Below are 26,536 nucleotides of genomic sequence, written 5' to 3'. Positions count from 1 at the left end.
TCCAATTCGACACCTAGCCTGGGAACTTCCATGTTAAAAAGCAAAAAAAAAAAAAAAAAACCCCAAACTTTTCCAATAATTTATACATCAAAAATAAATTGGAATAGGAGTTCCCGTCGTGGCGCAGTGGTTAACGAATCTGACTAGGAACCATGAGGTTGCGGGTTCGGTCCCTGCCCTTGCTCAGTGCGTTAACGATCCGGCGTTGCCGTGAGCTGTGGTGTAGGTTGCAGACGCGGCTCGGATCCCACGTTGCTGTGGCTCTGGCGTAGGCCAGTGGCTACAGCTCTGATTCGACCCCTAGCCCGGGAACCTCCATATGCTGTGGGAGCGGCCCAAAGAAATAGCAAAAAAAAATAAAATAAAATAAATTGGAATAAAAGCAGGGATAAAAGAAAAAGTGATGATAGTGTGGATAATTTAACAAAAACTGCATAAATGAATGTAAGTGTGCAAATTATTCACTCTTTCCTGTATTTATTACTTTTAAAAAATGGCTGAGATAACAAACTTAAAGTACCTAGTGAAATGTTTGAGGATTCATTTTGTGAGAGGTAATGCAGAGAAAAACAAATAGTATAACTTGAAAATATTTATTGGTTCATGCTCTCCAGAAAAAGCCCAATACTGCTCTCTGCTCTCGATGCAAAGCCCCTTTTTTCCATCGAAAATAATGAAGTAATGTATATTTTTATACTGAATCAGTTTGTGATAACTGTGTTCTCAAGTGCTTTTTAAAAATACAAGATCAAAGCTGCCAACAGATCATGTGGAGTGATTTAAAGAACTGAATAGGCCAAGCCTTACTCTAACTGACCAAATGACCAATCTGCTGGAATCTTCCCTTTCGGGCTACAAGGTGACTGCTCCATGCTCTGCACAAATCAGACGGTTCCCATCTATGTCCTTAACGCCATACTGCAGCTGCGCTGCGCAGCACAGCACAGAGGAGACCCTGCCAATGGATTCTGTTTTATTCTCCAACAGATTTCTCTTCTCCACTTTCTTCATCAGCTTCGTCTTTTTCCTTGCAAGAACCTTGGCTGTTGGTATCAGTAAAATAATTTTCTTCCCTGTTCTCTTTTTCTTCTATTTTTTCATCTTCATTAAAGCTAGAGGAAGAAATTTATCAATCTTTCAAAAGAAAAATGATTTCATTTAAAGGTAAACAAACCCTCTGCAATGCATGCCATCCTGTAGTCAGTCTTCCTTAAGAGTATGAGCTCCAGTTTATCATGAAAAGTTTATAAGAGCACCAATTGGGAAACTAAATATTCTTCTGAGAACTAATATATTTCAAACTTGATTGACACTTTAAACTTCATTTGAAAGTAGGTTTTTATTTTCATTACTATTATTATTATTATTATTTTTGTCTTTTGTCTTTTTAGGGCCACACCCACGGCATATGGAGGTTCCCAGGCTAGGGGTCCAATCAGAGCTACAGCTGCCAGCCTGCACCAGAGCCACAGCAATACCAGATCTGAGCCGCGTCTGTGACCTACACCACAGCTCACGGCAATGCCGGATCCTTAACCCACTAAGCGAGGCCAGGGATTGAACCTGCAACCTCATGGTTCCTAGTCGGATTCCTTTCTGCTGAGCCATGATGGGAACTCCTTATTTTCATTATTTATGTCAGTCAGTCAGAAATTTAAATTATTTTAATTTAAAGACAAAACATTTCACCACTGTGCAAGATTTTGAAGTGTCAAACATGTTAAAATATCAGAATGTTTTACAACAGTTCACATGTATTCCATTATGTAAACGACCTTTTCAAATATTATAGAACAGGATTTTATGCTTTCCTACAGGTAAAAAAATGTTTCAAAGGTAAACAATTCAGACATCTTATATATGTTACCTTTCTTTATCTTCAGTGAAACTTTTCATCTCTTGACTGCTGAAGTACTCAAATATTTTTCCACTTTGGCCTTTCTTTAAAACAAACTCATCAGATATTCCTAGTGCTTTTAAGGTGTTAGAATAATGCTTTTCTGCTGCCATTCTTGCATTTTTCTATAGGAAAGACAAACCTCTTTAGATGAGAACAAAAAACTTTCAAGTTTCCATTAAAATGTATGGGTTAAAAGCTCCTGTGAAAATTAAATTCAATAATCTCAGTTGTTGAAAATATGCAAACCCTCTGGCCAGCAATTTCACCGCTGGGTATATGCCCAGAGAAACTCCTACATATGTGCCCCAGGAGACATCCTAAAATGTTCAGAATAGGACTGTCTGAAACAACCCCAAACTGGAAACAACCTAATACCTATCAACAGTAGGATGGATAAATAAATTGTGGCCTATTCATACAACAGACTAAAATAAAGCAATGAAAGTGAATGAACTCTAGCTATGTACCACAACATGGACAGATCTCACAAACATAACACTAAACAAAAGCAGCATGCCACAGAAGAATATACATAGAATGATTCATTTACATAAAGTCCCCAAACAGGCAAAACCAAACTATATTATTTACAGATAGACACATGGGTGATAGAACTGTAAAGAAAAACAAGGAAATGTTTATCTCAAAAGTTAGAATGGTGGTTATCTTTGGGGGGAGGGAGAGGGTCTGGATCTGGGAGGGGCACACAGGGTTTTGGGGTGCTGGCAATGCTGTAATGCTGTATTTGTTAACCTAGGTACTGATCACATGAGGTTTGATCTATAATTCTTTATACTGTACTGTTTTATGACTGTACAATGATATCCCCCCAAAAAATCTGAAAATAAGTTCATGTGGTAGTTGTCAGAGGGTTATTTATGTACCTACTATAAATTTTATTCTTGGAGTTCCCATCGTGGCGCAGTGGTTAACGAATCCGACTAGGAACCATGAGGTTGCGGGTTCGGTCCCTGCCCTTGCTCAATGGGTTAACGATCCGGCGTTGCCATGAGCTGTGGTGTAGGTTGCAGGCGCGGCTCGGATCCTGCGTTGCTGTGGCTCTGGTGTAGGCCAGTGGCTACAGCTCTGATTTGACCCCTAGCCTGGGAACCTCCATATGCCGCAGGAGCGGCCCAAGAAATAGCAAAAAGACAAAAAATAAATAAATAAATAAATAAAAATTTTATTCTTTACAAGCCATATCGCCAATCCACCAAAGATGATAAAATCATCAATGTTGTTATCTCTACTCTGTTGATGAAGCAATGGATATAGCAAGGAAAACATGAATTTAGAACTGGGTTCAGATCTCCAGGATTTTACTTCCCGGCTTGGGAACCTGTAGGAATTGTGATGACACTTGCACACCTAAAGCAAGTCAGAAGTTGTCACAGTTCCTGAGACCACAGGATTTACACAGACACAAGATGACTGGGGTTCACACTAGTGCTTTGGCTTTAGTCCACTTTTAGCTCTGATGAATGATTATGAACAAGTATAGGGCCAACAATCACCACCTGGACCTTTGACTAAAGGAAAGTGATGAGCAATGGCCCAGTCGCAATGTTCCAATGGCATCCCATCTGGGAAAGGGTATGGAGGAACACTCAGCCTCACCCACAAATTTAAGTAAGAAAACTAAGATGCTCCCTCTTCTCTGCTGAGGTTAAGTGGTTTGCTTAAGGTCCCCAGGTATAGTGAGAGGTAAAACCAAGCCTCTTAATCCTTTCCTGGGTCTTTTCTATTGCACCATGTGCTTTCTCTCAGTGCTAGTGGCCATCCTGGAGTCTGAAGATAAGCTGAAAATCTGACTTCAGCAATGCAGTGTCAGCTATTTTCCTAACCCAGGGGCTCCAGCATAAGGAGGGACAGTGGAGTCTAGTGTTCCACGGGAGAAAGCAAAATGGCAAAGACTGACTACAATGGATAAAGCTATCACCAGCACATTTTCTGACACTCTGGAAAACTGAAAAAGAAGAACTCAAACTTTTGCTGAAATGCACCCATTGTGAATAACAACATTTTTTAGAAAAGTAAGTAAAAATGCATCCAAAGACTACGATCTTGGGGCACTGAAAGGCAGACCAAGTGAGAATGAGAACTATGGCAAAGACTGAAAAGCAAACTAAGAAACCCCAAATCTGACTCAGAATGCATTAAGAAGAGTATATTCTGATTAAAATGAATCAAATATAAAAGAGATTTAAATGATACTAATCAACATTAGTGCTCATAAGCCTTCATCTGGAATTTTATTTATCCTGTTGTGGCTTAATGGGTTAAGGATCTGGCATTACTACAAATTGCAGCATAGGATGCAGATGTGGCTAGGATCTGGCTTTGCTGTGGCGGTGGCATAGGCTGGCAGCTGCATTTCCAATTCAGTCCCTAGGCTGGGAACTTCCATATGCCGCAGGTGTGGCCCTAAAAAGGAAAAAAAAAAAAAAAGAGTTTGATTTAAAACTTGATTTAACATCAATACAAATAAATCTTGTGATTTTTGAGAAATTAGAAAACATGGTTTGTTCTGTCCTGGATCACGGCTTACTTTGCCAGGGGATAACTCAACAGCAGCAAGACCACATGAACACTTATAAATGGGTAATGCATAAAGTTGTGAGAGAATTAATCAAATAACAGCTGTTAATTAGCACCAATAGTCACTGTAAGAAAAAAAGGACAAATTTATGTTAACAAAACCAAAACTATAGTGAGTTTTAAATATTTAATATCTTTAAATATTTTATATCTGGGTGAATAGTGTAACTGTTCCTGACTGAGAAAAATATTCCCCCCCCCTTGAATTTCATCATGCAAAAGAACTGTAAAAGACTATGAAATAAATGGCATAGTTCAAATAACCGTGTAGTTATTTTGCTTTTCTAAGACTCTCCAAAAAAAAAAAAAATAGCTTTGTTTTTTCAGGAAACCAAAATAAGTAATGACGCAAGTTGGTTTACGATCCATTCCCTAGTTTGAAGGGAAAAAAAAATTCTTAATTTTTATAAGCCTAAGTTCAGTTCAGTAATTCTTTCTTTTATTTAATAATTACGAACTAACTAACTACTTATTTTGTGACAAGCCAGTCCTCACCGGAGGTAGAACGTATATGGGGAGAGAAAAGTGTTTTGGGGAAAGGGAACAGCATGTGTGTGGGTCAAAAGTGGTAGAAGAAGTATCAACTATAAAACTAAACTGTGTTTTCAATATTTAACATTTCTTTACGGGTTTAATTTCACAGCCAGCACTTACTTTGCTGCTTATGTTCTCTGGTAGTTAGAAAGAGTAGGGATTCACAGCATGGCAAAACTGCCTGTTAATGCTGGGACTGATCACTAGTACATTCGAGTACTGCTCTCAGCCTGGGCTAATCCCAGAAAGAAAACAGACGAGTTTGGGTTCAACAGATGTTAACATCTCCTCTGTGCCATAAATTACCTTAGGTGCTAGGTGCCAGGAATACAAAGATTTGACAACACCTTTAAAAGTAACTAGCTGAGGAAGTTCCCTTTGGTGCAGGGGGTTACGGATCTGGCTTGCCACAAGCTGTGGCACAGCACACAACTGTGGCACAGGTTCGATCCCTGGCCTGGGAACTTCCACATGTTTAGGGTGCGGCAAAAAAAAAAAGTATCTGAAAGGGAAGAGAGAGCATTAAAAAGATAATTTCCATAATGTGGTAAGAGCAAAGACAAAGAATTCTCGTGTAGCAAAGCGGGTTAAGGATCTGGTGTTGTCACTGCTGTGGCTCAGGTTGCTGCTGTGGTGGAGGTTCAGTCTCTGGACCAGGGACTTCTGCATGCCATTGGTGGGGGGAAAAAAATAAAAACAAACAACAACACTGAAGAAAAGGCACCCAAAATTCAACTTGGGGAAACAATGAAAAATGTAATTTTATACTAAGCATTAAAAGATTAAGAGGAAAGATAGGAAGAGGCTCTAAGGGTGCTGAGAAACAGCATGAATAGAGAGTTCCAGTTTGAAAACAGTAGTCTCGTATGCCCTGAAAGTATTCTTAGTAGGGGTTGGAGGGAGCGCAGGGGTAGATGAACTAAAGAGGTCAACAGGGGAGTTCCCATAGTGGCTCAGCATGTTAAGAACATGACTAGTATCCATGAGGATGAAGGTTTGATCCCTGGCCTCACTCACTGGGTTAAGGAAACAGCATTGCTGCAAGCTGCACTGCAGGTCACAGATGAGGCTTGGATCTGGCTTTGCTGTGGCTGTGGCACAGGCTAGCAGCAGTAGCTCCAATTTGACCCCTAGCCTAGGAACTTCAATATGCCATAAGTGCGGCCCTAAAAAGAAGGGGAAAAAAAAGAGAGAGGTCAAGAGGGATCAGATCATAGAAGATTCAGTACAGCATGCTAAGACTCAAGGATCTATCTTCTGGGAGAAAGCAGGACAGATTAGTGTTAAGTGTCTGGAAGCTGACTGTCTTGGGTTTCAATTCTAGATCCGTTATTTACCAGCTATAAACCTTAGGAACTACTTACCTTCTTTCAACTTCAGTTTCTTCTTTTGCAATACAGGAATACCCACTAGGTAGCACTGTAGCATTGTCTGGAGAAGCCAATGACAAGACTCCTTGGTACCATTCATTGAAAGTGGGAAAGAATGGCATGAGTGAAAATGGATGACTGCCATTGTTCTCAGGGGTTAACTACCTACTCAGGGTAAACACTGTGGCGAGGGAATGGCAGAGTGAAGACAGAATGGGTGGCTCTGCAAAGAGCAAGGCAGGCAAATCAGTCATACCATTATAATAACTCAGATAGGAAGTAACAGAAGTTTCATCTAGCATTTCACCATGAGGGATGGAGAAAGATAGATATAAAAGTTATTTAGAGGAGGAGTTCCCATCGTGGCTCAGTGGTTAACAAATCTGACTAGGAACCATGAGGTTGCAGGTTCTATCCCTGGCCTTGCTAAGTGGGTTAAGGATCCGGCATTGCCGTGAGGTGTGGCGTAGGTCGCAGATGCAGCTCGGATCCCAAGTTGCTGTGGCTGGGGTGTAGGCTGGCGGCTACAGCTCCAATTAGACCCCTAGCCTGGGAACTTCCATAGGCTCCAAGTGCGGCCCTAAAAGGACAACAAGACCAAAAAAAAAAAAAAAAAAAAGTTATTTAGAAAGAAAACTTGTCAGGTCTTTTAGTGACAACTGAATAGAGAGAAAAAGTAGCTCCTAGCCACCGAAACTATGGTGAAATAAACAAATCTCTCTTAAGGGAAAGACTGCAAAACTGAGTCCTTCTTACAGACATAGAAAACAAATTTATGGTTACCGAAAGGGAAAACGGGGGAGGAGGGATAAACTAGAAGCTTGTGATTAACAGATACGCACTACTTTATAAAACAGATAAACAACAAGGTCCTAATGTACAGCACGAGGAACTATGTTCAATATCTCGTAATAAGCTATAATGGAAAAGAATCTGAAAAAGAATATACTGAATCGCTTTGCTATACACCAGAAACTAATACAACATTGTAAATGAACTATACTTCAATAAAAAAGGGAAGTCCTTTCAGTAATTGTAGATAAGACTAAAAATTACAGACTCACTTGAAAATACATCAACGAAATGAAAAGGTAACCTACTGAATGGAAGAAAATATTTGCAAATCCTCTATCTGGGAAGGGGTAATATTCAAAATACATAAAGAACTCACATAAGTCATTAGCAAAAAAACCAAATAATCCAATTTAAAAAGGGGCAAAGGCTCTGAATACACATTTTTCCAAAGAAGAGATTCGAACAGCCAACAGGCACATGAAAAGGTGCTCAACATCACTACTCATCAGGGAAATGCAAATCAAAACCACAGTGAGCTATCACCTCACACCTGCTAATGAGGATGGAGACAAAGGGAACCCTTGTGTACTGTTGGTGGGAATGTTAATTTACGCAGCCACTATGGAAAACAGTATGGAGGTTCCTCAAAAACATTAAAAATAGAACTAGTATTCGATCCAGCAATTCCACTCCTGGGTATTTGACTGAAGGAAATGAAAACACTATGTCCATTCATTGCAGCATTATTTACAATAGTCAAGACATGGAAACAACCCAAATGTCCATCAAAAGATGAATGGATAAAGACAATATTATACACACACACACACACACACATGCATACAATGGAATTCAGTCATTTTAAAAAAAGGAAATCCTGTCATTTGTGGCCATACAGACGGGTATTATGCTAAGTGAAATAAGTCATACAGAGAAGGACAAATACTATATGATCTCATTTATACGTGGAAGCTAAACACACACACACAACTCACAGAAAAAGAGATCAGATTTGTGGTTACTGGAGGAATTGGATAAAAGCAAGAAAAGGTACAAACTCCCAGTTATAAGTACTGTGGACATAATGTACAACATGATGACAACAGTTAATGCTGCTCTGTGGTATATTCTAAAGTTGCTAAGAGAATAAATCCTAAAAGTTCTTATCACAAGGAAAAAAAAGTTTTTTGTAAATATATGAGGCAGTAGATGTAAACTAAACTTATTGTGGTAATCATTTCCTAATATATGTAGTCAGCTCATGCTGTACACTTTAAACTTATACCTGCTACATGTCAATTATATCTAAACAAAACCAAAAAAACCCTGGCAGAAATAAATCTGATTCAATTGGCCATTTTGTTTCATTTTTAATTCTTCAAAGACTTGCAATTCATATCATGAAGCCTCACCTTAACATTGGCCAAGTTGGTACTGAAAAAAGACTAGCCATTAAAAGCAGGTTGAAAATCTATTACTTTGAGAATGACTGGATTAGCAGCATGTTCTTTATCAAGCTTATAAGCCTCATCAAGATTCAATGTTCAGATTTAAGCAAAATTACTTGACTGATTTGATGAAGCTGTCACAGAAATAATAATGTCTTGGTAAATTATATAATACATAGGAGAATGGACTATAAAAATTAGGAGCTAGAGATGTTTAAAAAAAAAAAAAGTTGACAATAGCTCTTAAATTCCAACAAACACAACCTGAGCAACTCTTTCAAATAGCAGCGGCCTGTTTTTTAATTTTTCTTCTCTTTCTTCTAGTTCTTGCCGATATTCTCTCATCCTTTCCTTTTCACTCTTTCTAAAATCAAATAAAAGGAATGGAATTTTTAAAAGAAATAAGAACTTGCACACATAACATTTAGCTTAGATGACAAATCAGAAATTATGAGCACAGTTTATCATAATTCTTTTCTAGACTGGTAAATGTTTATGGAATGCAGAATAAAAATCCTACATTCTCAGAGCATGTATTTTTTTTATCCCAGGAACAGTTTGGGTACTTTGAAGTTTCTGAAATTTTCAAAACATAATGTATTAAGGGGCTTCAAATTACCCTGAGGAGATAAATGAATGCCCTCTATTTCATTTATAAGTATATAAAACCAAGAAAATTTAGTCTAAATTAGATATATTTTCTTTAAGGAATTTCTTCTGAAAACAGGACCTTGCTCTCTTTTTTTCCCCTAAATGAGATCTCCTATAGGTTGGTGGCAAAGTTAAATAATTAAATGGGAGCAGGGCAGCAGAGAAATGGGGATTATGGGAGTACAACTTACAGAGGAACAGGAACCAAGATACATCAATTCACAGTAAGTGCACTTTTACAACAAGATCCTATAATGAATTAAATTACACTATTTTTCTCTTTGTAAAATATACTAACTCCACCAAAATCATAAGACTTCATGGATTAGTAAAAATAATTAAACAATAAAGTGGAGTTCCCGTCGTGGCGCAGTGGTTAACGAATCTGACTAGGAACCATGAGGTTGCGGGTTCGGTCCCTGCCCTTGCTCAGTGGGTTAACGATCCGGCGTTGCCGTGAGCTGTGGTGTAGGTTGCAGACGCGGCTCGGATCCCGAGTTGCTGTGGCTCTGGCATAGGCCGGTGGCTACAGCTCCGATTCAACCCCTAGCCTGGGAACCTCCATATGCCGCGGGAGCGGCCCAAGAAATAGCAACAACAACAACAACAACAAAAAAGACAAAAAAAACCCAAAAAACAATAAAGTAATAATTATGCCTAATTTTTAGTATTATGGAAAATGCAATTTACTTTCTAAGCATGAATAAGTAAATATTTCTAAAGAATATCTTGCTTGGAGTTCCCGTTGTGGCTCAGCAGAAACGAATTTGACTAGTAACCATGAGGACACAGGTTTGATCCCTGGCCTCACTCAGTGGGTTGAGGATCTGGTGTTGCTGTGAGCTGTGGTATAGGTCGCAGACACGGCTCAGATCTGGCATTGCTATGGCTGTGGTGAAGGCCAGCACTATAGCCCCCATTCGACCCCTAGCCTGGAAACCTCCCTATACTGTGGGTGTGGCCCTAAAAAAAAAAAAAAGAATATTTTGCTCAGGAGTTCCCATCGTGGCTCAGCGGAAATAAATCCAAGTAGGAACCATCAGGTTGTGGGTTCAATCCCTGGCCTCACTCAGTGGGTTAAGGATCCAGCGTTGCTGTGACCTGTGGCATAGGCTGGCAGCTACACCTCCAATTAGACCCCTAGCTTGGGAACCTCCATATGCTTCTGGTGCAGCCCTAAAAAAACAAAAAGACCAAAAAACAAACAAACAAACAAAAAACAAATATTTTGCTCAAGTTCATCAAATCAAGCTCCTTTTGTCAATGAATTACATTGATATACGTTATAAAAAATATATACATAATATACATTATAAAGGAATATAATTACTACATATAATATATATTTAAGAAAGAATACTCATAATTAAAAATAAATATAGATTTGTGGGGTACCTATAAATCATATCAAAAATTAATACATCATATTACTTACCCAGCTTTGGGGGAGATATTTTCCTACTTAAATATGAACATTTTTATGCTGCAACATAAAAATGTTCCTCTGGAGCACTGATTTTCAAACTTTGTACTGCAGAATTCCAATATGTAACACATACCACTAAACATTAACACATGTCAACTGACCCATCACATAACTGTGAATTAACATCAGTGTGTTAATTTGTGCTATCAGATTTTGTGCAGAACTTAGAACAAAGCTCTCTGACATATCTTTGTATGGATGAATATTCTGAGATTACATGGCAAGCTGTTAAAAAAAAGAGAGAGAGCTCTGTGTGAATCAAGATTTTTCTCAGTACCATACTGTGCAATAATAATCTAATGAAAAGGTTTAGATGCTGATAGAAGATTACAACCATGAACTATGGCCACAATATAAAATGTTCATCAACATGGCATCATGGTCCTCACCATGGGGTGAGTGTACATGTTGTTCTTACCATGAAGGAAAGGAGTGAGGGTGAGTGTGTAAGTTAACTGTAAGTAACTGATGGTAACTTGGATCCAGAAACTGAAATACTAACACTATGCTTAATCTGTTCACATATTGGGTCCACTGATTAAAAAAAGTTTGAAAACCAATGATCTGGAGGGTCAGGACTCTCTCGTGATACCTGAGAGATTTTACTCTGGATTTAGACATCTGAGCTAGACTTTGATGTGAGTCATAAGCCTTAGCCCGGGTTGTCAGAAGTTTCTGCAATTCTTTCATTCTTTGCTTCTGCTTAGTTAGGATCCGATTTCTCTCTTCTTCCAACATTTTCTTTTCCTCAAGTGATCTCCTGAGGGCAACAAACTAAGGCTTAATTCACTTTAAGCCAATGAGAATGTTGTTTAGCAAAGATTTAACACAGGATAATTCAAAGGTTGAAAAAAAGGGGCAACCTTTTGAGAAGGATCTGACTTGTAAAATTAGAAATCAATAGGCTGACTATAACCATTTCTATTCCCAAAGATTCATAAAATGGAAAATATATCACTTCTTAGAAGAACACCCTTTGGCAAATGTTCTATATTACACAGTAAAGTATGTTACCAGATATAATAACTTCACATTTTCCAATTCCACGTACAAAAGCAATAGCAACCATGAATCAGTACCGCATCACTTATTTACCTTGTGGCTTGCTCTCTTCCCCTAGAGGACACTGTGGGCATTGGAGGGTTGTAGCTACAAGATGCAGGCTTTGCATTCATACTTCTTACTGGTGATTTGTGCCTTGGAGAAAGATAAGGCCAACGTGTTTCTTTTAAATTTTCTTCATCTGCTTCAATGTCTGCCAGAATTTTCTCTCTTTTAGTGGAGGCATGTGAGGCTGTATGAAGGTCAGACGGTTCACAGACTGTTAGGAGTTTGGGACATTTCTGTTCTGAGTGGTATTTCTGATATCCCTTAGGAAGGTCTTCAGAGTCAGCAGTCTGGCACCTAACTTTGTGTTTATACTTTGACCTTTCAGCCTGTTCAGGACACCTGGGCTTCCTTGCAGCAAAACTTCTGCGAGTTGGACTGCAAGGCAGAGGGGATGAATTCTGTAATAACTCTTGGGCTCTCCGCTGTGTCCTAATGTTTCTATAAAACTCATCTTCTGTTAACTTGTCTTTGACAGTTGAACCATAAGTAGATAGAGGGACAGGTCTGGCTTTGAATCGATTTGTTTTCTTTTTAGACTTAAAAAAGTCTTTTAGCTGCTTTTCACGAATTGCTTGCTTCTGTTCCTCTCTTGCCATAAACTTAAACGGCCTTTGTGAGGCCAAAAGAGCTTCTTTGTATTTCTCCCTCATAGACCTCCTCCGTTCTTCATTTTGCTTGACTACATCATGATAAAGGGGAAGAAAAATGAATGCAGGAACTGGATTGGCTCGGAATTTTTTCTTACACTCTAATTCTTCTTCTTGTTTTTTAAGCAGTTTACGTACCATTTCAACATCTGACTTAGATTTCATGTTCTCTTCCTTTTTCTTCTGCTCTCTAATCATCATTTGAAAAGGCTCAGGTATTGTGATCTTTGGAACCCATTCTTTTGGTTTCTTTTTTATTTTTTCAAGTGCTGGCAAGTCAGCATCTTCAAACTGAATATAATCTTCAACAGAGAAGTTGGTCCACATGTTGTTGATGAGCTCCTTGGCATAGGTCATCATTCTGCTTTTCTCAGAATACTCCTTTTCTAAGTTGGGTGACTCATCTTCAGAGGAAGATACAACCAAGGAGGAAGACTCACCTAAATCAGGCTCTGAAACCGATGTCATTAACGAGACAGGACAGTAGTTCTTTTCTGATACAGACCTAAGTAAGTGAAAGGAGTAATTAGGTTACTCTTTCAGTGGCATGTGACTAAATATAAAAATTAAGAATTACATAGTTCCAGAGTTCCCGTCATGGCTCAGTGGTTAGCGAATCCGACTAGGAACCGTGAGGTGGCAGGTTCAATCCCTGGCCTTGCTCAGTGGGTTATGGATCTGGCGTTGCTGTGAGCTATGGTGTAGTTTGAAAACGAGGCTTGGATCCCGAGTTGCTGTGGCTGTGGAGTAGGCCGGCGGCCTCAGCTCCAATTAGACCCCTAGCCTGGGAACCTCCATGTGCCGTGGGAGCAGCCCTAGAAAAGGCAAAAAGACAAAAAAAAAAAAGAATTACATAATTTCTGGGAGTTTCCACTGAAGCTCAGCAGAAACTAATCTATCATCCATGAGGACACAGGTTCAACCCCTGGCCTAGCTCCATGGGTTAAGGATCCAATGTTACCAGGAGCTGTGGTGTAGTTCGCAGCTGTAGCTCCAATTTGACCACCACCCTGAAAATTTCCATATACTGCAGGTTCAGCTCTAAAAAAAAAAAAATAATAAAATAAAAAAAAATTAAAAAAAAGATTTACATAATTTCTAAGATCAAGATAAAATCAGTTAGATGGAGTTCTCTTGTGGTACAGCAGGATAAGGATCAGCTGCTGTTACTGCAGTGGCCTGGGTCACTGCTGTGGCATGGGTTTGACCCCTGACCTGGGAACTTACACATGCCAAGGGTGCGGCCAAAAAAAAAAGTTAGAAAATAGGAGCTGGTTAGGGCTTGTGAAAATTATCGCTTTTTTTTAGAAGAAAGACTGTGAGATGCTTATAAACAATCTAATTGGACTTTCTCATTTACAGGGGAGGAAGCTGAGACGGCAGAGGTGCCTTGTATCCAACCGCTACTGAATTCTCCACACATCTTCCAGAGTCACTATCATAAAACACACATCTGACCACCTTATGCCCCTTCCAGAAACTTTTCTACAATTTGTTGTTACAAAGTCTAGATTATAAAGCCCTTGAGGACTAGCCCTTGTCTATCTTTCTAGTTTCACATCTTGCCTCTCCTCCCCTGTCGCCATTCTTAAGTCAGATCTAATCATGGGAAGTTCCTCACACAGTTTTCTGTGGCACCGGTGCTTTTGCACACATGGCTCTGTTGCCTAGAATGCCATTCCTTGCTTCCTACATCTGCTTCAGCCATTTCCCCTTTAAGATTGAACACAGGACACTTCAAGTACCTGCATCCCTCCACTGACATCTTGACATAATCAACAGCTTCTTCCTCTGTCTCTAACACTCTGCTACACTGTGTTGTATTTCTGGATTTCAGTTAGTCTTGGACTTCCTTGAGGGCACTTTAATTTTGACTCCTCAGTGCCCAGGCACAGTCTGGCACATGGGAGATGCAAATTAGCACCAACCAAGTGGATGAGTTAAGGGACTTGCCTCGAGTTTCAAAAGAAGCAAGTTTATGGCAAAAATTACTATTTTTTGAAAACTTAAATCAGATTTCTTTTTTCTCTCTCTGTCTTTTCTAGGGCTGCACCTGCAGCATATGGAAGTTCTTGGGCTAGAGGTCTAATCGGAGCTACAGCTGTTGGCCTACACCACAGCCAGAGCAACTCGGGATCTGAGCAGTGTCTACAACCTACACCACAGCTCATGGCAATGCCAGATCCTTAACCCACTAATTGAGGCCATGTATTTGAACCCACAACCTATGGTTCCTAGTCAGATTCATTAACCACTAGGCCATGGTGGGAACTCCCAGATTTATTCCTTAGTCCTGAACAATTTGTACTCTATCTTTAATAAGCTGATGTTAACTATAAAGAGCTTTTAAAATTAAATTTTAATACTCATCATTTGAAAATGGCCCAGACTAAATATTTCTGATAAAGTCTTAAAGGTGGTGGGTCAGAGAGGAAGGACCAAATGGCCACTAAATGACCCTCAAAGCAAAAAGCCACCTAGTAGGTCGATAGGCCAGCAAACAACCTGAATAAAATTCTACTTCTGTATATCACTAAAAACACAAAGGGATGGAGTTCCCTTGTGCTTCTGTGGCTTAAGGATCCAGCATTATCACAGCTGTGGCTTGGGTTGCTGCTGTGGCACAGGTTCGATCCCTGGCCTGGGAACTTCCACATGTCACGGTGTTGCCAAAAAAGAATTAAAAAAAAATTTTTTTAAAAGGATATTTGCGGAGTTCCCATTGTGACACAATGGCATTGGTGGTGTTTTGGGAGTGCTGGGACACATGTTCGATACCCATCCTGGCACAGTGGGTTAAGGATCAAGCAATGCTGCAGATGCAGCTTAGGTCAAAACTGCAGCCTGGATCTGTTCCCTGGCCCAGGAACTACATATGCTGCTGAGAGGCCAAGAAAGGGGGAGTGGGGATGTGGGGAATATTTGTGAGAAAATATTCTGAAATAATTTTGTTCTGCACTTTTAGGTACACATTTTATTTTACATTCCACAAATAACATTATGTACAAACTTACTTAGAAGAGACACTAGCAGCTTCTTCCCTGGTGACCACTGGCTGAACTTCCTTTAAATTTAGTTTATTCTGGTACATTTTCTCTAACTTGGCCATAGTTTCCATGTGGGCAGCCTTCAGCTCTTCTAGTTTCCTGAAATACTCTTCATTAGAGTAGTAAATATCAGAAAAGTTCACAAAATCCTGTTTTTGTTCACTCACCCCAGAAACGTCGGTGTTAAAATCAGCCTGGTAGGAGGAAAAAAATGTTATATGATGTCTGGAATTGAAAACCAAATTAAGCTGACACTGATTCCCAATGCTGCTTTTTTATTTTTATTTTTTTTTAGGGCTGCACCTGCAGCATATGAAAGTTCCCAGGCGAGGGGTCAAATCAGAGCTGTAGCTGTTGGCCTATGCCACAGTGACAGCAATGAAGGATCTGAGCTTTATCTGCAGCCTATACCATGGCTCAAGGCAACATCAGATCTTTAACCCAATGAACAAGGCCAAGGATGGAACCCACATCCTCCCGGATACTAGTCGGGTTTGTTACCCACTGAGCCACAACAGAAACTCCCCCAAGGCTGTTTTTTTGAAAGTCCCCTTAATCAGGTTATATGTTACATGTGGACTCTATACATATAATGGATTATAAGCTACTTGTAGCTAGGTACATTTTCTCTTAATGACATTTTATTCAGAATGAGAGTTACCAAGTTGCCCGAAAATAAATGCTATTTCATTTATTTTATAAAGGATGGTTAGATTCCCAGATCATGTACTAACCCATACACTGTGAAAGTATAAAACTAAATCTTTTTCTTTCTTTCTCTCTCTCTTTTTTTTTTTTTTGGTCTTTTTGCCTTTTCTAGGGCTGCTCCTGCGGCATATGGAGGTTCCCAGGATAGGGGTCGAATCGGAGCTGTAGCTGCTGGCCTACGCCAGAGCCACAGCAACGCGGGATCCGAGCCGCGTCTGCAACCTACACCACAGCTCACCGAAACGCCGGATCCTTAACCCACTGAGCAAGGGCAGGGATCGAACCCGCAACCTCATGGTTCCTAGTCAGATTCGTTAACCACTGAGCCACAACGGGAACTCCTCTTTCTCTTTTTGTTTTTGACCACCCCAAGGCATATGGAAGTTCTGGGGCCAGGAATCAGATATAAGCCACCATTCCACGGCTGCAGCAAGACCAGATCCTTACCTCTCTGTGCCAACCAGGGATCCATCCCAGTGCTGCAGAGATGCCTCTGATCCCTCTGTGCCACAGCGGGAACTCCCAACCCACCCTTCATAGAGGCTCCTTCTGAGTGTAGGTTTACCTGAGATGAAGGGGAACACAGTTTCTCCTGCTGCAAACCGAGCAACCTCCCCCATCCGGGCTCCTGCTGCGTGGGTCCCAGGGTGTGCCAGGGAAGAGAGGACAGTGGACAGGGAATGGAGGGAACAGAGTGCTTAGGGGCTTATCAAGGAGCCAGGAAGATGCCCTCCTGGATACTGGGGGATACCTCAGGAGGGAAGAGGAGGGTGTGGGAAGGGGTGGGAGGGACTTCCAGAACAGCCACTCCTGCAGGCTACAAAAACAGTCGCTGGAGTTCCCGTCGTGGCGCAGTGGTTAATGAATCCGACTAGGAACCATGAGGTTGCGGGTTCGGTCCCTGCCCTTGCTCAGTGGGTTAACTATCCGGCGTTGCCGTGAGCTGTGGTGTAGGTTGCAGACGCGGCTCGGATCCCGCGTTGCTGTGGCTCTGGCGTAGACCAGTGGCTACAGCTCCGATTCAACCCCTAGCCTGGGAACCTCCATATGCCGCGGGAGCGGCCCAAGAAATAGCAACAACAACAACTAAATAAAATAAAAATAAAAAAATAAATAAAAATAAATAAAAAAAATAAAAAAACAGTCGCTGCCATGGATGACAGGGACTGTGGGGGAGATAAGAGAACAAGAAAGCAGAGGGGGGCTATTCTATTTACATGCCTGCAAGGGTACGACTGATCTTTTCCCCTCTTTCCTCTCACAAACCTTTCAAAGTTCTTTTAGCTCAAACAACTAAAGAGGTAAAACCCCACATTCTACACAAAAACAAAAATTTTAATATTTTTTTCATGTGGGAAACAATTGAAATTACTTATATGCATAAAAGGCTGCTGACCATGGTTTTAAATTAGCCTAGTGCCTGAAGGATACTCAAAATGAAAAAGGCATATTTGCCATAGAAAAGTATAGGTTCAGTCTGATGAAACTCTAGAAAATAAATCTGAGGGGTGTCTCCCAACAGGAAAATTCAGGAGTCAGTCATATTTATAGATATAATTTTTTAATGGGCTAAAAACAGTACAGGAGGCCAGGGTCGTATCACTTGGGACAACTTAGAGAAAACGAACGCAGGAAAACAAGTTTTTAGTAGAAATAGTGTGCAGAAATGTATTACCAAATAAATTGGAGAATTGCTTTAAGAGTCATACAACTCAATTAAGAGAATTGTCTGCTATCTGATGCTGTTTCTGCAGTTGCTCTTCACCATAGCCTTCTTGGCTGTGGAAATGAGTGTTCTATTAATTTCCTCACTCATTCAGTTTTGAGGGACACTCGGCATTCAGCTAGTTGCTGAAAGATACACATCAGATAAAAACTGCACCTTTGAGAAGCTTCCAGGTAGTTTAGGAGAGAACATGTAGATAAATAATCGATAGCAGACTCAAAATGAGACAGCACACCTGCTTCCTGCCCACGAGCAGCTCCCTGCTGAGCAAGGAGACAGATGAGTGACCACACATGACAATTTCAGACACCATGAGAACTCACAGAAGAAATACCTCATTCCGACTAGGGGAAAGTCTGATCACTCCTTCAGATCTTTACTCAAATGTCACTTCCAAGCAAGGTCTTCAATGACATTCTACTCAAAATTACAACCTCCCCCTCTTGACTCATTGTCAGCCTCCATCTTCTGCTTTATTTCTCTCACCCCCGACTGACAGGCTACATATCTCTGCTTATTTGTGTATCATATGCCTGCCCCCTACCAAAAAGTAAGTCTCACAAAAACAAGTATTTGTCAGCTTTGTTCACAGTTGTGTCCCCAATGACTGGAAAAGTGCCTGGCCAGTGGCAGACACTCAATAAATTTTTGTTGGATGAACGAATGTCCAGCTTAAAAAACACTAAGGAAAGACATTCTCTCACAAAGGACTGAAGCAGTCAAAGACATATTGGCTGCTCTAAAGAGCTATATTCAGAGTTCCCGTTGTGGCTCAGTGGAAACAAATCTGTCTAGCATCCATGAGGACACAGGTTCAAACTCTGGCCTTGCTTAGTGGGTTAAGGATCTGGCATTGCCGTGAGCTGTGGTGTAGGCCAGCAGCTGCGGCTCTGATTTGACCCCTAGCCTGGGAACTTCCATATACTGTGGGTGCAGCCCCTGCCAAAAAAAGGACCAAAAAAAAAGAGCTACATTCCACTGAGCATTAAGAAAGGAACTATTTTCCAAAATCCATCTTTAAATAGGTGGATATTACAAAGAACTGTTTTTAGGAGTTTCCATCATGACTCAGCAGAAACGAATCTGACTAGCATTCATGAGGACGTGGGTTCGATCCCTGGCCTTGCTCAGTGGGTTAAGGATCTGGCGTTGCCATGGGCTGTGGTGTGGGTAGCAGACAAAGCTCAGATCTGGCATTGCTGTTGTGTAGTCCAGCAGCTAAAGCTCCAATTTGACCCCTAGCCTGGGAACTGCCATATGCTATAGGTATGGCCCTAAAAAGACAAAAAACAAACAGTTTTTGGACAAAAGTATCCATGTGCTCTTCCCTTTGTTCTTTTAGAACATCCTTTAAAAAAAAAGCCTCGGGAGTTCCCGTCATGGCGCAGTGGTTAACGAATCCTACTAGGAACCATGAGGTTGAGGGTTTGATCCCTGGCCTTGCTCAGTGGGTTAAGGATCCGGTGTTGCCGTGAGCTGTGGTGTGGGTTGCAGACACGGCTCAGATCCCACAGTTCTGTGGCTCTGGTGTAGGCTGGTGGCTACAGCTCCAATTAGAGCCCTAGCCTTCGAACCTCCATATGGAACGGGAGCGGCTCAAGAAAAGGCAAAAAAAAAAGACAAAAAAAAAAGCCTCATAATAATCATTTTCACAAAAAAGATGAAATGTATTTGAACTTGAAAAAACTGTGTAAAAAAAGACATAGAAGGATGAGCAACTTCTGAAGAGATATGGCAGGTCTGATAATTACACTAAAGCATGGCCTTCTGCACTGTATTCATTCCATTTCAGCTTAATACTGGTAACACTAGGCTGAAATTTTCAGATATACTGATCTCAGTGTTTTACCTAAAACAGATAAATGGCTAATAAGCAACTTCCTACTCTAATTTCATTTTTAGTTGTCTCCACACAGAAGGAAACTTTTAGTAGATCAAATAACCTAGGCTAAGGACTTTATTTCCCAAGAGCCTAAAATTAGCCCCCTTTCCCTTTAATTGTTGAGCTTTTTGTAGAGTGTTGAACACGCAGCCACTAGATTAGCAGATAATCTTCCCTAGATTAGTTTGACCTACTTAGATGATGACTTCTTCCAACACATATTGCTCCATTAGTAATCAGCACTCATAATTATTTGTATTACAGTCTATCTAGTATCATCTAAAATTCTGGGATTTTTATTTAAAAATTTTTTTGTATTAAAGTGATTTGTTAGGGGAATTCCCATCGTGGCACAGCAGAAATGAATCCGACTAGGAACTGTGAGGTTGCTGATTTGATTCCCTGGCCTCGCTCAGTGGGTTGAGGATCTGGCGTTGCTGTGAGCTGTGGTGTAGGTCGCAGACGTGGCTCAGATCTGGCATAGGCTGGCAGCTGTAGCTCCGATTTGACCCCTAGCCTGGGAACCTCCATATGCCATGGTTGTGGCCCTAAAAAGCAAAAAATAAAATGAAATAAAATAAAAAAATAAAGTGATTTGTAAGGAATGAGGCAGATCATATAAATAAGAGAAAAAAAGTTACAAAACAATATGGATCTATAAAATGCTACCATATATTAAAATATTATAAACACAGGAGTCAGGAAAAAGCCCAGAATATATATCAGTTTTAAAACAGTGGCTACCAAGGAGGAGGGAAGGGGGAGCCAGATTTTCTTTTGGCAGGAGAGAAGTGTAAAAAGGGCCTAAGCTTTATTTATAACATTTGAAATTTTAAACTTCCTGTATTACTTCCATAATTAAAATGTAACTTTAGGCCTTCCCGTCATGGCTCAGCAGAAACGAATCTGACTAGCATCCATGAGGACGCAGGTTCGATTCTTGGCCTTGCTCAGTGGGTCAAGGATTTGGCACTGCTGTGAGCTGTGGTGTAGGTGGCAGACATGGCTCGGATCTGGCGTTGCTGTGGCTGTGGCTGTGGTGTAGGCCAGTAGCTGCAGTTCTGATTCAACCCCTAGTTGGGAACTTCCATATGCCGTGAATGGGGCCCTAAAAAAAAAAAAAAAAAGTAACTTTAAAGAAAAAAAAGTTTTGTGAATATTAATACTAAATTAAAAACCAAACAGGGAGCTCCCTTTGTGGCTCAGCGGTTAACGAAGTGGACTAGCATCCATGAGGACGCAGTTTCGATCCCTGGCCTCGCTCTGTGGGTTAAGAATCTGGTGCTGCTGTGAGCTATGGTGTAGGTTGCAGATTCTGCTCGGATCCCACATTGTGGCATAGGCCAGCAGCTATAGTTCAGATTCGACTCTAGCCTGGGAACATCCATATGCCACAGGTGTGGCCCTAAAAAGCAAAAAAAAAAAAAAAAAAAAAAAAAGAAAGAAAGAAACCGTGATTCCCATGCAGCCTTCAAACCTATTCTTCCCCAAGTTACCCCCAGTTCAGTAAATGACATTATCCTCCATGCAGCTGGTCAAACCAGAAATCCGGGAGTGAGTGTTCTGACTTCTTCTTTGGCCTTCATAGCCAATCTAACAGTAAGTCCTATGCAGTCTGTCCACTTCTTACCATTTCCCTTGGACTCTGAGCACCTGATTTACTGCAATAGCCTCCCACCGAGTCTCCTTGCTTTTGTTAAACCCCCAATCATTCTCCACAAAGCCATTAGAATATCATCTTTTAGAAATGTAAATAGGAACAAGACAGATTTCTTAAAAGTCTTCAAGGACCTCTCACTGCGCCTACAATAAACACTAAACTTTGACCTTGGTCTGTAAGGCCCTGACCCATCAGGTCTAGCTTACCTCTCCAAACTCGTCTCTCCTCTCCTCTCTTCTCCAGTCCCTTGGCTTTCTCTGGGATCCTTAATCACCCAAAGGTCTTTCTCTTCCTACTTTTTTTTTTGCCGCATCTGCGGCATATGGAGCGTTCCCAGGCTAGGGGTTGAATCAGAGCTACAGCTGCCAGCCTACCACCACAGCCACTGCAATGTGGGATCAGAGGCACATCTGCAACGTACACCACAGCTCCTGGCAATGCTGGATCCTTAACCCACTGAACAAGGCCAGGAATCAAACCTGCATCTTCATGGATCCCAGTCAGATTCATTAACTGCTAAGCCACAATGGGAACTCCCCCTCTTCCTAGCTTTGGACCCCTGCATATGCTGCTCCCTCAGCCTGGAATGCTTTTCCCACTTCCACTCTTCAAATGGCTGCACTGTCTCTTCTATCAGACATTGGCTTAAGTGTTCACTCACTGAAGTAAGTTCCCTCTTATTACTTTTTTTAATCACAGTCACCTACTAATTTCCTTCCCAACATTTCCTGTTTTATAATCATTTGTTCATTTTTACTAACTTCCCCATCAGACTGGAAGCACTGTGACAACATGAGTTATGACTGTTTCATTCACTATTAGATAGTTTGTGACTAGCAACAAACGCTCAGTATTTGTTGAAAAAGAGAAAGTCAGTGAAATTTTAACTGTGAATTACAGAATAATGCTTTATGCATGTCATCATCAATCACATTGCAAGGCCTATGAACTGATTTCCAACTAAGGCTAGACTCAGGGAACATAAGGAACATGGGTGTGTGTGGGTGTGTGTGTGTGTGTGTGTGTGCTCGGGGGCAGGGGAAGGTGGAATGGGGGTGTGTGTGAGGAAGGGGGTTCACTCTGGCAAATTAAAGGACAGAAAGAGACCTACTGTGACAGCTGGTTCTCTAATCAATTTTGTGTGGTGGCTATAGTAGCTGAGTTTACTCCATTTTACACAAGACAAAGATGAGACAAACTAACCTTTAAAAATCAAGGTAGGGCTGGAGTTCCCATCGTGGCGCAGCGGAAACGAATCCAACTAGGAACCGTGAGGTTGCGGGTTTGATCCCTAGCCTCGCTCAGTGGGTTAAGGATCTGGTGTTGCTGTGAGCTGTGCTGTAGGTCGCAGACGCAGCTCAGATCCCACATTGCTATGGCCGTGGTGAAGGCGGCAAGACCTCTAGCCTAGGAACCTCCATATGCCACGGGAGCGGACTTAAAAAGATTAAAAAAAAAAAAAATCAAAGTAGGCCAGTTTAATCCCTGGCCTTGCTCAGTGAGTCAACATCATTCATTGATGTGGCTAGAATCCTGTGTTGCTGTGGCTGTGGTATAGCACGGCAACTGCAGCTCCAATTCAACCCCCAGCCTGGGAACATCCATATGACACATGTATGGCCTTAAAAAAAAAAAAAAAATCAAGGCAGGGGAGTTCCCTGGTGGCCTATCAGGTTAAGAACCCAGCATTGTCACTGTTGTCACTGCTGTAGCGCAGTTTTGCTCTCTGGTCTGGGTACTTATGTGTGCCACCAGTGCAGCCAAAAAATAAGATAAATAAAAAAAAAAAAAATCAAGGTGGAAACCCAACCCAAACTGGGAAGAAGGCAAAGCTTGGCTGCTGTACTTTCATTCCTGCCTTTTCAGTGCTTTGCTCACCAACCCCAGTGCCCCCTGACTATGAGGCCTATTACTGTGGCAGCTTGTTCAGATTTGCTTTGGGATCCTTCAAGTATGGTGGTCTCAGAACAGTGTCAGACTCGTAACTTAGCTTCCTTCTTTTTTTTTTTCCAGTAGGATCCTGTCCCTTGCAAACTAGCTCATTAGATAAACAAACTAATCTTTCCTCAGGTGATAAGTTTGTAATACAAATTTGCAATTTATCAGGGCACTCTGGAAGTATACCTGCAACTGTAGAAATGACTGACTCTGCTACCACAGCAAGCCAATGCAGAATCTTTGGAAGAATTGTTCAAATGACAGTCCCACTGGCAGTTGTTATTATTAATTTACACAAACTGTCCTTTAGTTATGACATACATTCTCTCATTTGGTTCTCTTAACAGTCCAGTGAGACAAGAAAGAGACAGTTATTATAGTTCTTTTACAGATAAGGAAACTGAGATTGAAGGAAGTTACATCTTAATATCAACTGGCCAATCTTCTTGGATAAACCATAATGGAAAAGAATATTTAAAAAAGAATATGGAGTTCCCGTCGTGGCGCAGTGGTTAACGAATCCGACTAGGAACCATGAGGTTGCGGGTTCAGTCCCTGCCCTTGCTCAGTGGGTTAACAATCCAGCGTTGCCATGAGCTGTGGTGTAGGTTGCAGACGCGGCTCGGATCCCGCATTACTGTGGCTCTGGAGTAGGCCGGTGGCTACAGCTCCGATTCAACCCCTAGCCTGGGAACCTCCATATGCCGCGGGAGCGGCCCAAGAAATAGCAACAACAATAACAACAACAACAACAACAACAAAGACAAAAGACAAAAAAAAAAAAAAGAATATATTGGAGTTTGTGTTGTGGCACAGTAGGTTAAGAACCTGACTAGTATCTATGAGGACAGGTTTAATCCCTGGCCTCACTCAGTGAGTTAAGGATCCAGTGTTGCCACAAGATGCAGTTTAGGTCGCAGACATGGCTTGGATCTGGTGTTGCTGTGCTGTGGCTGGCAACTGCAGCTCCGATTTGACCCCTAGCCTGGGAACTTCCATATGCCACGGGTTCGGCCCTAGGAAAATTAATTTTTTAAAAAAGAATGTATATGTGTATAACTAAGTCACTTTACTATACAACAGAAATGAGCACAACACTGTAAATCAAATATACTTAAAAAAAAAAATCAACTAGCAAATGAAAAGATCTGAACCCAGGACTCCAAATCCTTTTTCTCTATCCATATGGAGTCCTTTCCCTTCATGGCTTTGTCTCCTTTGTTGGCTATTGACATTTGTGTTGAGGGAAAGCTTTACTGTGAATGAATTTGGTACTAGGTCGCTTGGCCTGGTTCACCTTCATGGTCTCAATCTGTATTACTCTGGATAACCTCAAGTAGTTTATCTGTTGGTAAATACTACCTATAAAAGATGTTGCTACAGATTTTCTCATTAACAGTGTGGATTAAAGAGATTAGAAATCCAAAATATCCAGTGATTTCTATCAGCCCTAGACCACAACATTTTGAATCTGAAAAAGTTTGGACAAAACGTATTAAAAATCTTATGGAGCTCTCTTGTGACACAGTGGATTATGGATCTCCAGTCATCACTGCTATGGCAGGGGTTCAATTTCTTGGCCTGAGAACTTTCTCAGGCCTTGGGTGCAGCAAAAAAAAAAAAAAAAAATCTTTAACTGGGGTTAGGGAGGTTTATATATGCAGATTGCTAGGTAAAATTCAAGATTCCCACCTTTTAAGTGAATAGAGCAGATGGCAGACTTGACCCTCTATCTGGTGGACAGGGGTTCACAACACATTTGACACTGAAAATTGATCAGTGAAAAGACTGTCTCACCCTACCCTGAAGAGCCATAATTTACTGGAACCTCAGTACTTCGCTTCTCTGGAGGCTTAACTATATCTGTGTCTGATCGACCCACTAAACTCTGGATGGTTTTAAAAACCATCTCTCATGTATTGTATTAAGATGCACTAATAACCAGGACATCAAGGTGACAACAAAACACACCTGACAGCACAGCTGATTTCCTTCCGTTTTATAGGTTATCCTCTATGAGATCGATTTTCCTCAAGTTGAAAAGAAAAAAAAAAAAAAAAAGCTGTATCTACCCCCAACAGACGATGGAGCATAAGGAGTAAAGTTCTGTACTTTGCACTCTTTAGAAATAGAGAAACGTAAAGACTCTCCAAGAAAATTTTGCATCTCTTAGGCTAAAATTAAAAGACTTTTCAACGCTTCGATTTTGAGCATTTTCTGTGGGAGGAGAGAGAACGCAGTGGGCCAGGCTCACCGGGCTAGGGAGGATCTGAATAGTGCGCGCGTTTCCCAGCCTGCGCCTCACCACTGGGGTCGCAGACCAGCCTCCAGCTGCACCCCGCCTGAGCCCAGCCCCAGACCACGTCCCGCCCCTGCATTACCGGCGCCCGCGCCGGCCGCTCTGCCTTCTCCTCCTCTTCCTTCTCCTTTTCTTCTTCCTCCTCCTCCTCCAAGGCCGCCGTGGCCGCAGACAGGGACTCTAAGGGGTCTTTACGTTCGTACTGGGCGATCTGCGCTCCGGTGTTGGGACTGACCGGGGTTTGGAGACTGCCAGCCGCCAGCTTCGCAGCTTGGTGCGAGGCAGCCATTACCGCGCCTCCGAGGCCTTAGCGCCCGCGCTGGCCTGGGGCGGGGAAGCCGGCGGCTCCTTGCTTGGAGTGGTGGTTACTAGGGGCCTGGTAACTAGGGACGCTACAGGGGCCGCGAGCGACCAAACGTCACTCAAAACCCGCGCACTCTTCGGAAAACCCCGGAGCCTCCTGGATAGTGGGAATCAGGACTGAGTCTTTGCTGGCGTAGAGCGTTGGCGGACGGAACAAGGCACTTCTTTCCTTTTGCGCTTCGCCGCCTAAACGCAGACTTCTCACATTATACTAATGAGTTACTCTTTTGTGGGGGGAGCGCATTTTTATTCATTGAAATAACATGTTAGGAGGAAACGGCGGTGGCACAGGAAAACTGGGGATGTTATTGTGTTGCGGCCTCAGGCCTGTGGCGAGGTTTGCACCCCGCTAGCTAACATGGCTCCCGCGAGGG

At 41.6% G+C, this 26,536-nt stretch overlaps 1 protein-coding gene across 2 annotated transcripts; it reads right to left on the bottom strand.

Annotated features, from left to right (window-relative positions):
- Positions 1-579: 579 nt before the first annotated feature.
- FAM161A (FAM161 centrosomal protein A) lies at positions 580-26,227 on the bottom strand. 2 transcript variants are annotated; one of them, XM_047781988.1, is made up of 7 exons: positions 25,882-26,227; positions 15,554-15,780; positions 11,878-13,044; positions 11,375-11,542; positions 8,910-9,009; positions 1,868-2,022; positions 580-1,112 (listed from the first exon to the last, which is right to left on the bottom strand). In XM_047781988.1, the coding sequence occupies exons 1-7, from the start codon at positions 26,086-26,088 to the stop codon at positions 974-976; spliced, it is 2,163 nt and encodes a 720-aa protein (XP_047637944.1). In that variant the 5' UTR covers positions 26,089-26,227; the 3' UTR covers positions 580-973. The 2 variants fall into 2 exon arrangements, with proteins under 2 accessions (XP_047637944.1, XP_047637947.1); XM_047781991.1 differs by lacking the exon at positions 11,375-11,542 and having other exon boundaries at positions 25,882-26,224.
- Between the last annotated feature and the right edge of the window lie 309 nt (positions 26,228-26,536).

The sequence above is a fragment of the Phacochoerus africanus genome, chromosome 5, assembly GCF_016906955.1.
Source record: "Phacochoerus africanus isolate WHEZ1 chromosome 5, ROS_Pafr_v1, whole genome shotgun sequence".
Classification (NCBI taxonomy): domain Eukaryota; kingdom Metazoa; phylum Chordata; class Mammalia; order Artiodactyla; family Suidae; genus Phacochoerus; species Phacochoerus africanus.
Note: the sequence above shows the minus strand (reverse complement) of the source record. Positions and strands in the feature narration are given on the sequence as shown.